This window comes from Peromyscus californicus, unplaced genomic scaffold, assembly GCF_007827085.1.
Source record: "Peromyscus californicus insignis strain IS unplaced genomic scaffold, ASM782708v3 Scaffold_11__1_contigs__length_118956290, whole genome shotgun sequence".
NCBI lineage: Eukaryota > Metazoa > Chordata > Mammalia > Rodentia > Cricetidae > Peromyscus > Peromyscus californicus.
The window spans coordinates 73263747-73276243 of NW_026294402.1; the positions used below are offsets into that span (position 1 = coordinate 73263747).

At 44.5% G+C, this 12497-nt stretch overlaps 1 protein-coding gene across 1 annotated transcript in view; it reads left to right on the top strand.

The window, feature by feature from the left end:
- The first annotated feature begins 3929 nt into the window (after positions 1-3929).
- Ddx43 (DEAD-box helicase 43) overlaps positions 3930-12497 on the top strand; it is a 31769-nt gene continuing 23201 nt past the window's right edge. The window contains exons 1-2 of the mRNA XM_052729477.1: positions 3930-4197; positions 9062-9117. Coding sequence (XP_052585437.1) covers positions 3930-4197; positions 9062-9117 — 324 coding nt within the window. The remainder of the gene's footprint in view (positions 4198-9061; positions 9118-12497) is intronic.

Below are 12497 nucleotides of genomic sequence, written 5' to 3' on the forward strand. Positions count from 1 at the left end.
GGCAGAAGATGAAAAGGCACTGATCTTTGTGTGTGTGTGTGTGTGTGTGTGTGTGTGTGTGTGTGTGTGTGTGTGTTTCACTTCTACCTCCCATGCAGAGGCTGGAATCACTGCTGTCGACACCTCTGAGAACACCAGAGCAAAGTAGAAGCGGGTATAAACTTTCTACCTGAAAAAAGGAAACTCCTCCGAAGGCTCAGTAGGTGAAAATTGAGCGGGTATCCTGCCCCTCCTTTTAGTCTTCATCCTTTCCACTGTCTGGAGGGAGAAAGTAGGAGGTGGATGGACCCAAAAGCCTTTCAGTCTGAAGTATTCTCTACTTGCTTAGTGAAAGACCTCCCAAATCATGGATTGAATTGTTCCTAGGTGAGTCTACTCCCCACCCCCAAACACACACACACACACACACACACACACACACACACACACACACACACAAAAGGTTTAGTGATACAGATCTGGGAGGAAAAGTGCATTTGCTCTGTTTTGTGAAAAGTACAGAAAAGCAGGAAGCATGCTGTTACCTAGAATTACTGTTGATTTCCTTTATTCCTCCCTCTCCTTCCCTCCCCCTCTACTCCCTACTGGGAATCTTCAAGATTTCCTGTTTACTCAGCAGCCTTTCCCTCACTAAGGTGGACAGCCTCCCCATCCCAGAACAGTAAATCTGTTACAGTGGAAGACACTGGACCTTCTCAAAGGAGGTAGCAAATGCCTCTCTGCTTCTAGTTTCTGGCCTTCTCAAAGGAGGTAGCAAATGCCTCTCTGCTTCTCGTTTCCGGAAAAGGTTCTATGGAGGCATCATTAACAATGCCAATACTAGACAAGGCATGGCAAGAAAACTGCTAACAAAACCTCTCATGAGCACCCATGCACAATCCTTCATCAATGTTCGCACATCAAAGGAAAGTCATTTCCAAAGGCTGCTAACCACCATTTCAGATGAAGGATCTATACTGTACAGATATACTCAAGAGTTGCTCTACTCCTTACTTCTTGCTCTCCTGTGCCCACTCCTCATTCTTTGCTGTTTGAATTTATTATTTTATATCGCTGCCTGGGGGGCCAGCCTCCAGCAGCACAGGACTCAAAGAGAAATCCACAGAGTTGGGCATACTAGACTTTTTTATCTGAGGGAGGTCAAGGAAAAGACACACACTCTCTTGATGGTTTCCTTCAGACCTTTTCTTCATTCTTCTTCTGTATTCTCTATTCCTTATTTTCCTGGTGATTTCCTTCTCTCACTTTTGATATTTTCCTTCTAACTCTATCTTTTTTCTTTTTTTAATTAAGAATTTTTTTATTCATTTTACATACTATTCACAGATCCCCCTCTTCCTCCTCCCACCTCTCCAGCCTTCCCCTACCCACCTCTATCTTTATTCTTAATGTTTTCCTTCTAACTCTATCTTTATTCTCAATGTTTTCCTTCTAACTCATTTTAACTCTCTCATTCTTGATATTTTCCTTCTAACTCTCATTCTTGATGTTCTCCTTCTAGCCCATGTTAACTCTATCTCTATTCTTTCCCTTACAGCTTATATACCCCAGCAAAATCTTTCAGGCAATATAAAAATTACAATGTTTTTCAAGTGAATGACTACAATGAATACAAAACAAATGGTAAAAAAAAGCATGTTTTCCATATTCCTTACATGATTAAACATTTGATGTATTACAGGTGAAAAACAAATTATCCCAAGAACCCACATACATTCATACCTAAGCAACTTGTTACAGATTAACCATGTAGGCCAGCAAGATACTTTTCTCAGTCAAGTCTTTTACTGGCAGGCTGCAGTTTTGCAGTTACAAAGAAAGGGCCAATTACTTTATTACTTACCTTGAAAGGTAATCTTATAAGGAATCTTAAAGGAATCACAAACCTAAACTTTTATATACGAAAAAGAATCAGTCAGCTCTACTTTAAATCTTTGGGGTACATAACCACTCATCAATAGTTTCTTATATCAGGAGATTGAGGGCAAAAATGGGCACAACAAATTTATCATAACCTTTGATCACCAGCCAAACCTAGCAAGGAAAGTACATCAGCTAGCAACAATTGGGCTGCTTTGTATTTTTGACCCTAACCTAATGAATCTAAAACTCAACTATGTGTCCTTTTGAACTTTAGATTGTTTTCTGGGGCTTTTCATCTCAAAGCTATTATCAAAACATCTGATCTAACCTGAAGTTAGTTTAAGACTTTGTTTCAGCTAATGATGCACACTGAAACCTGTGACTGCATCGTTCAGCATTAAGAGAATTAGAGGCAGCCTGACTCCTGGGGACTCAATTGTTTTCCTTAATTATTAACCTTTACTGTGATCTATGCAGCTTGTTAGGTGAATCTCATAGGCCTTAGCTGTGTGACATTTCCTTGTATTTATCTGTATTCATCAAAACTCTGTAACTAACATTATTATCAATTAGACAGTACAGCTTAGGAAAGAAACATCTCACAATAATCCACAGGTAAAAATGCCCAGTAGAACTAGATGTTTCCAAGAGATTAAATACACTACATTACAGGTAGTGGGGATCTCCCCATACCCATTCACACCATGCCAGATACTAGAGGAAGATGGCAGGAGCAAACCTGTGTAAGGCTCAGCAGAAGCAAAGACACTAGGGTCTGTAGTCTCAGGGCCTTGCCTATCCAAGATTCACTGATCAAGGATTTTCCTCCCAGTGGGCTGACACCCTGAAGTCAATTGCCACCTGCTGCTACTCTGACATGGCCATCAGCAACTTTAGATCTTCAAGTATAGTCAAGACATGTTTTGTGATTGGCTTATTTTAGTTTGATTTTGTTCAATGTTTTTGTGTAATTCCAAGGTGCTTTGATATAGCTTTATTCACATTTCCCCAGAGATTCTTGTATCAAGAGATACCGCTCCTATATCTGGGTATGATGACAGTCATCTGTAATCCCAGCACTTGAGCCCCTGAGGCAGGAGGATTAAAGCTAGCTTCAGGAAACCTAATACTATAGTTAATTGTAATTTATTTTATCCAGGATGGACCCAATCCTACACTTTTCCCCCAGTCCCTATAAGCATAGTGCTAAAATTATTTTTTTTGTTGTTGTTGTTTTGAGACAGGGTTTCTCTGTGTAACAGCCCTAGCTTTTCTGGAACTAGCTCTGTAGACCAGGCTGGCCTTGAATTCACAGAGACCCACCTGCCTCTGCCTCCCGAGTGCTGGGATGAAAGGCATGTGCCGCCGCCACCAGGCTTAGTACTAAGATTCTAAGCTGTTTGATGGATGGTTGACCTGAGATCTGTTCAGACAACTCGAGGATCCCAATCCCAGCAGGGACGCTATGGTTTTAGCCCAGCCCTGAGGGAGTGTGTCCAGCTCCAGAATCCTTGCAAAGCTGGAGGTGCTACAGTCTTGCTTCTATTCTTTTATTTACTGAGGTATGGGGGATTGTACTATAGGGTCTCCTACGGTAAGGCAAGCGCCACACACCTGAGCTGTATTCCCAACGCTTTCATCGATTTATTTTTATTTTTAGAGTCTTACCAAGTTGCCAGGCTGGCCTTAAATTTATTGTCGCGCAGACTCTCCTATCCCAGATCTCAAGCCCGCATCATCAGCCCGGCTTGAACGTGAATTTCGAGGCACGGTTGGGATCCTTTCCGAGGCTCCGAGGTGCGACGACGTCTTCAGGCTGGGGATTCACGGACACGAGGCCAGACAAGCAGGAGCGGTGCAGGTTCAGGCGGGCCGCGTGATTGCGAGCGCCGATTGGCCAGACCGGGCAGGCCCCGCCCCCCGAGGCGCGACGGCCAATGAGCGCGCCGAGGACCGGCGGGCCAGCTCGCGGGCGGCAGCGGAGCTTCTCCGACGCCGCCGCGGCCTGTGCTGCAGAGTCGGGAACGACGACGTGCGACGTGCGACGCGCGGGTCTCCTCAGAGCCATGTCTAGGCGGGAACCCGCAGCCAACGCTTCCTCCTCGGGCGTTGCTCCCCGGCGGAGCTCGACGGGGTCCCGCGGCGCGGAGCGGACGGCGGCGGCGGAGCCGAGCCGGAGAGGCCGGGTCGGTAGCAGGAGGGCGGGCGGCGGCTGGAGAGAGCCCGCGGGGGCCGCGGCCGCTGCGGGGGCGGCCGCCGAGGCCACGGCCGCCGGCCGCCGCGAACCGCCGCTCTGCTTCGGGGTGAAGAACGACGTGGTGGGCGCGGTGATAGGTGAGCGCGGGCCGGCGGCAGCGCGGGGCGCGGTTCTGGGGCGAGCGGCGGTCTGTGTGTGTGCCGGAGAGAACCTCCTGGAAGATTCGCGCCGTCTCCGTGGGAAAGCGGGGTGCTGACGAGCGGGCCTTTCCGGTTCCCCCTTAGAGGGGCAGCGGCAGCGCGGGGCTGAAATCGGGCTGTTTCGGACGGACACCGTCGAGGACGTTAGCCCAGACAGAGGGTGCGGTCGTGTCAAGTCAGAGCCTCGGCTCTGCCTCAGCTTAACTTGGGGTCCACTGAAGGGCGGGAAGCTGCACACGGGGAGTCTCCCAAGTGCAATTTTCAGCTTTTCTGAGCTGCATTAACAGTGATGGGGATGTTTCCCTCAGTATCTGGCGTTAATTTCTAGTTCCAATCACAGTTTTTTGTTCCCTGGGTCCTTGGCGTTAATATTTTTAGTAATAAAAGCCTGCTTTGTGGCGTACTTATCATATGTTTTAAGGCTATTTACTTAGTAGACAGATTCCGTTTCCAAGGTTCATGCCCAAAAAATCTGAGCGAGAACCCCGATATTTGAACGGGAAGCTCACCAGAGAGCTAATAGGTTTGTAATAGAAATTAGACCAGCTGCAAGAAGCAATGAAGTGTAGGAATTGGAATACACACACTTGTTGTTGGGCATGCATGCTACTGTTTTTATTTTTTCTTATTCTGGGTATTGAACCCAGGGCATCCCAAATAACTAGGAACAGACTCTACTACTGAGCTACATACATCCTTAGCTTTGCAAGTTATATGGTTTATTCGTGGGTGTGTGTGTGTGTTAAAATATGACAGACTTTTCTCACCTACTTTTCTTTCTTCCTTTTTGTTTTTGTTTGTTTGTTTTGTTTTTGAGACAGGGTTTCTCTGTGTAGCTTTGGAGCCTGTCCTGGATCTCGCTCTGTAGACCAGGCTGTCCTCGAACTCACAGAGATCCGCCTGCCTCTGCCTCCCGAGTGCTGTGGTTAAAGGCGTGCGCCGCCACCGCCCGGCTCCTTAACCCCTCTCTTTCTTTTCTGCCTTCCCCCTCTCTTTTCCTCAGGATTGAACCCAGAGCTTCATAAAGGTTAAGAAAATACTTTACCCAGCCGCGCCTTGTTTTTATACTTAAAAATAAATATACAGTGCAGTATTAATGATAAACAGAAGATTGTGTCCCATCTCTTTCATGACTAGAACTCTACCGTTTCTCAGCTCATTTCTCCTTGTTCCTGTGCCTCCATATGGACATTCTGTGCTGTCGGAGCTTTTGACTTTAGATCCTCAAGTAGAATCAAGACATTATAATGTTTGTGATTGGCTTACTGTGGTTAGCATAATACCCTCAATCATCACCTGTTTCTTAGCATCTGACAGAATTTCCTTTTTAAGACTGAAAGTTAGTCCCATATTGTTTATCTCTTCCACTGTTTAGCCACTATCCCTTGGTGATGTTTGAGTTGCTTCCAGCTTTTTACTGGTGAGCAGCGCTTCTGTGAGCACAGCAGTGCAGATATTCACCACCATGCTTCCACTTTTTTACAGGTGTACCCAGACATGGCAATGCTGGATTAGTTGGTAGCGTGTTTGTTTGTGTTTTCCAGTCATACTAGTAATTCACAGGTTTCCAATTTGACCAGATCCTAAAAACAGCATGTATGCTTGCTTTATTTTTTTATTATTTTATTTATTTATTTATTGTTTGTTTGTTTGTTGTTGTTGTTGTTTTCCCCCGAGATAGGCTTTCTCTGTATAGCTTTGCGCCTTTCCTGGATCTTGCTCTGTAGACCAGGCTGGCCTCGAACTCTGTGTATTTGCTTTAAATAATAGCCATTCTAGGGATAGTGATAAGGGTCCATGGTAGAATACCTGCCTAGCATGCACAGAACTCTTGGTTCAATACCAAGTACTGCAAATTATCTCAAGGCAGGAAGACAACATGCCTGTGATCCGGATCATAAGGCTGGAAGATACAGGCTTTTGATTGGGATCTTGAGGTGGGATGGCATGTCTTTTTTTTTTTTTTTAGATTTATTTATTTATTATGTATACAGAAGAGGGCGCCATATCTCATTACAGATGGTTGTGAGCCACCATGTGGGTGCTGGGAATTGAACTCAGGACCTCTGGAAGAGCAGCAGTCAGTGCTCTTAACCTCTGAGCCATCTCTCCAGCCCGGGATGGCATGTCTTTAATCCAGCCCTTGATGCCGGAAGGCACACCTTTAATCTGGGCCACATCTCCTGCTGGAAGCCTGTATAAGGACAATGAAGAAGGAAGTGTTCGTTCTTTGCCTGCTTGCCCTGGCCTTGTCAGCAGATCCATTCCTTCACTGGCATTGGAGCCTACTTCTTCAGAATTCCCGCATATGCAGAAGACCATCTGAGACACCCAGCCTTGGGACTGAGCAGCTACTAGGCTTTCCATTCAGTTAGCCTTTCTCCAGTTCTTCCCCAGAGAGACCTATGGCCTTTTACAAGGGTAACTGTACACTGGGGGAAAGGAAACAGACTTTCCAGGGTCTATTGGATACTGGTTCTGAATTGATGCTGATTCCTGGAGATCCCAAGAAACACTGTAGCCCTCCAGTTAAAGTAGGGGCTTATGGAGGTCATATGATTAATGGAGTTTGGGCTGATGTCTGACTCACAGTGGGTCCCTGAACTCATCCTGTGGTTATTTTCCTAGTTGCAGAATATATAATTGGGATAAATGTACTTAGAAGTTGGCATAATTCTCAAATTGATTCCCTGACCTGTGGAGTGAGGGCTATTATGGTTGGAAGGGCAAATGGAACCCTTTAGAGTTGCCTCTGTTAAGGAAAATAGTAAATCAAAAACAATCCTGGAGAAATTGCAGAAATTAGTGCCACCGTCAAGGACTTGAAAGATACAGGGTGGTGGTTCTCACCATATCTCCCTTTAGCTCTCCTATTTGGTCAGTGCAGAAGACAGATGGATTGTGGAGAATGACAGTTGACTATAGAAAACTCAATCAGGTAGTAACTCCGATTGTAACTGCTGTACCAGATGTACTGTCCTTAACTTGAGAAAATTAACACATCTCCTGGTACATGGAGCTGTTGATTGATTTTTCTCGGTGCCTGTCCATAGGGACCACCAGAAACAACTTGCTTTCAGTTGGCAAGGCCAGCAGTATACCTTTACAGTTTTGCCTCAGGGATGTATTAACTCTCCTGCCCTGTGTTAAAACTTAGAAGGGATATTGATCGTTTGTCTCTTCTACAAAATATCACTCTGGTGAACTATATTGATGACATTATGGTGATTGTACCAAGTGAGAAGAGGTAGCAACCACTTTGAACTCATTGGTAACATATATGCATATCAGAGGATGGGAAATAAATCCATCCAAAATTCAAGAACCTTCTACCTCAATAAGATTCTTAGGAGTTCAGTGGTGTGGGGCATCCAGAGATATTCCTTGTAAGGTGAAGGATAAATTATTGCAGCTAGCCCCTCCTACCACCAAGAAAGAAGCACAACGTTAATTTGGATTCTGGAGATAGCACATTCCCTACTTTGGTTTGTTACTCCAGCCCATTTACCAAGTGACTCGGAAAGCTGTGACCTTTGTGTGGGGCCTGGAGCAGGAGAAGGCTTTTTGACAGGTCCAGGCTGCAGTGCAGGCTGCTCTACCACTTGGACCATATGATCCAGCAGACCCAATGGTACATGAGGTGTCTGTGGCAGATAGGGATGCTATTTGGAGCCTTTGGCAGGCCCATACAGGTGAATCACAGGAGAGAACTTTGGGATTTTGGAGCATGGCTCTACCATCATCTGTAGGCTATTCTCCTTTGAAAAACAGCTCTTGGCCTACTATTGGGCCTTAGTATAAATGAACGTTTGACAGTGGGCTACCAAGTCATAAAGTAGGACATGCACAGAAGCAATCTATTATCAAATGGAAGTGGTATATATGAGATTGGGCCCAAGCAGGTCCTGAAGGCACAAGCAAGCCAGTAAGCAGCTCCCCTCCATGGCCTTTGCATGAGCTCCTGCCTCTAGGTTCCAGCCCTGCTTGAATTCCTGTTCTGACTTCTTCCATCATCCAGTGATGGACTATGATCTGGCAGCATAAGCCAAATAAACCCTTTCCTCACCAACTTGCTTTTTGGTCATGATGTTTTGATACAGCAATAGGAATCCTAACTAGGAAACCCTGTTTTAAGAAGTAATCTTTTTGTAGTTACAGTCTGTGTTATACTCTTTAGAGGTGTTAGATACCTTATAGACTTAAATGTTTCTGAAGAATGCCTGCTCAAACCCCTCACCTTTTGAACTTGTTTTATCCGTCAGGGATCCCAAGGGTCTTAGGTATGCTACTCAGGCAAGTGCTATACCACTCAGCTATACTTCATCCTCCCCTGCCCACCCACTTTTTAAAAAAACTGAATGATTTAGCTGGATGTGGTGGCTCAGTGCTTGAAATGCCACCACTTAGGAGGCAAAGGCAGGAGAATTGCCTTGAGTTTACAGCCAGTATGGGCAAATGTGAAATATCTGCCGGGTGTGTGGTATATGCCTTTAATCCCAGACTCGTGAGGCAGAGGCAGGCAGATCTCTGTGAATTCGAGGTCAGCCCGGTCTATAAAGTAAGTTCCAGGACAGCCAAGGCTATTACACAGAGAAACCCTGTCTCTGAAAACAAGAAACAAAAACAAAAAATGTGAAATGCCATCCTCTTTCCCCTTCCAAAATAAAAAGTGTTACTGCACCCTAGAACCTTCCCTTGAATGATTTGGGGAAGAACCACATAAAGGCCTTTGAGGGAACTACACAGACCCCTTTTACTGATTTCAGTTCATAATCATATATTTCTTTATTTTTAAAAACAGGTCGTGGTGGGTCAAAAATTAGAGAAATACAAAATACAACAAACACTAGAATACAGGTAAGTCACCTGTGTTTCTGAACCCTGAGAGCATAGCTCTTCATAAGGAGCACCTGACTAGCATCAGCTTGGTCTTAGCATGGTGTTGAAGCAGATGGCCAGAGCTCTTCATAGGACTTCATCATTTGCCTGAATTTTATTATCTTTTCTGGGTGTAGGGTTTGTGACTCTTGGAAGTAAAAACTAAATCTTTAAATGCAATCTCCATTTAAGAACAATAACTCAGAGCTGGACAGATGGTGTGGTGGTTAAGAGCACTTGTGACTCTTTGCAGAGGACCTCGGTTTGCTTCTCAGCACCTACATGGCAGCTCACAATCATTTGTTACTCTGTGGATATTCATCATGCCCAAATTCTCCCTGCCTGAGTCCATTACCTTAATCTGGTACCCTCTTCTAGCCTCCCTAGGCACCAGGCACAAGCCATTAAAAAAGAGATTAAAATAGCCAGGTGGTGGTTGCTCATGCCTTTAATCCCAGTATTCAGGAGGCAGAGGCAAGCAGATCTCCCGAGTTCAAGACCAGATTGGTCTACAGAGTGAGTTCCAGGACAGCCTTGACAGAAACCTTGTCTCAAAAACAAACAAACAAAACAATAGCAACAAGAAAAAAACCTAAAATACAGACAAAAAAAAACTTTGTAAGGGGAGTTTGAGGGAAGTAATGGTAAGTGGATATGATAAAAGTACATTGTATAAGTATACTGTAAACATGGCCAGAGAGGGGATAGAAAGATTGCAAGAGAGAGAAGGACCAGGAAGTCTGCTGAGATTGTATCTCCTGGAAGTTATAGGTAAGTTACACTCATCAAACCTCAAGATGGTTGTCTAAACAAGATCTGAATAATGACAGCACCAGTAGACATGCTAACATGGAAGGGAAACCTGAAGGGGAAACCCAACCCCTAGATGAAGAGCTACAGGCGATTATTGACTCTAAGAGAAGAAACAGTAGTTTTCCCCCAAATTGGTTAGCCAATACCAAATGGTCAGACCTGAAAACATATACATATACATACATACATACATACATACATACATACATATATACATATACATATGCAAGCAATACTAAAGGGTCTTAGCAGGCTATATTGATATACTTGTGTTTGTGTATGTATATATGTGACAATAATTAAAAAGAGGCCATGACGCTTTCTTAGAAAATTGGGAATCAATCTCCCCCAAGATCCAGCTATACCACTCTTGGGCATATACCCAAGAAATGCTCAACCACACCATAAGAGCACTTGTTCAGCTATGTTCGTATCAGCATTGTTTGTAATAGCCAGAACATGGAAACAACCCAGATGCCCTTCAACTGAAGAATGGATAAACAAAATGTGGTACATATACACAATGGAATACTACTCAGCAGAAAAAAACAATGGCATCATGAGGTTTGTAGACAAATGGATGGATCTAGAAAAAATCATCCTGAGTGAGGTAACCCAGACTCAGAAAGACAAACATGGTATGTACTCACTCATAGCAGGATACTAGACATGAAACAAGGATGAATTGTCTGCTACTCACATCACCAGGGAGGCTACCCGGAAAGCAGGACCCCAAGAAAGACACAGGGATTGCCCAATGACAGAGAAATGGAATGAGATCTACATGAACAGCCTGGACATGAGTGGGGGTAATGAAAGGCGAGGGTCGAGGGAAAGAGAGCTTGGGGGAGCGGGAGATCCCAGCTGGATCAACAACAGAGAGGGAGAACAAGGAATAGGAGACCATGGTAAATGAAGACCACATGAGAACAGGAAGAAGCAAAGTGCTAGAGAGGCCCACAGAAATCCACAAAGATACCCACACAACAGACTGCCGGCAATGGTCGAGAGACAGCCCGAACTGACCTACTCTGGTGATGGGATGGCCAAACACCCTAATTGTTGTGCTAGAAACCTCATCCAACTACTGAGGGATCTGGATGCAGAGATCCATGACTAGGCCCTGGGTGGATCTCTGGGAGTCCAATTAACGAGAATGAGGAGGGTTTATATGAGTGAGAATTGTTGAGACCAAGGTTGGATAAAGCACAGGGACAAATAGCCAAATGAATGGAAACACATGAACTATGAACCAATGGCTGAGGGGTCCACACTGGATCAGGCCCTCCGAATGGGTGAGACAGTTGATTGGCTTGATCTGTTTGGGAGGCATCCAGGCAGGGGGACCAGATCTTGTGCTCATTGCATGAGTTGGCTGTTTGAAACCTGGGGCCTATGCAGGATTATTTGGCTCGGCCTGGGAGGAGGGGACTGGACCTACCTGGACTGAGTCTACCAGGTTGACCTCAGTCTGTGGGGAAGGCTTTGCCCTGGAGGAGATGGGAATGGGGGGGGGGGGCATTGGGGGGAAGGTGAGGGGGACGGGAGGGGGGAGAACAAGGGAATCCGTGACCGATATGTAGAACTGAATTGTATTGCAAAATAAATTAAAATAAATTCAAAAAAAAAAAAAAAAAAAAAAAAAAGAGGCCATGAATTTGAATGGGAGTTAGGGGAGGCCAAAGAAAGAATTTGGAGGGAAGAGAGGGAAGGGATAAATTATGTAATTATATTTTAATTTAAATATTAAAAATAAAAATACATTGTAAATGTATGAGAATATCAAGGAATAAATATATACTTTTTAAAAAAGGAAACAATATAGAGGCTCTTGCCTGTAATTTCAGCACTCAGGATGTAGAGGCAGGAAGGTCTTGAGTTCAAGGCCAGATTAGCCAATAGATCAATTCCTTACCTTAAAAATAAGTAGTTAATCTCTGTGGGATATTCATCATGCCCAAATCCTCCCTGAGTGAGTCCATTACCTCAAACCTTAATCTGTTCCTATTTTCCTAATCTTACTGACAGTGAATGGCATTGCTAAACTCTCAGGCCAAGAAAATAATCCTCATCTTCCACTGAGTCAGTCTCTATTCTGTCCTTCTCCTGGGGAATGCCATGATTTTCATCTTCCCTCGGTTGTCCACCTTTCTTCTTGTCTCCCCTAACCATTCTCCACTAGTCAAAGGAGTCTCCCTAAATATAATCCTGCAGAAGATCCTTCGGTGGTTTCCTAGACTTTGATTTTTTTTTAACTATTTAGTTGGGGTACTGGGGATTGAACCCACAGTCTTGTATGTATTTTAGGCAAGTATTCCACCACAGAACTACATACCAGACCTTGTATTTTTATTATATTTATGTATGTACATACGTGTGCATTAGTGCCCTAGCACCTATGACACATAGAGGTCAGAGGGCAGCATCCAGGAGTCAGTTCTCCTCTTTCAGTATGTGGTTCTTAGAGATCTAACTCAGGTCACTGGGCTTGGCAACAAATACCTTTACCCACTGAGCCATCTCACCAGACCATCCCTTTTATTCTT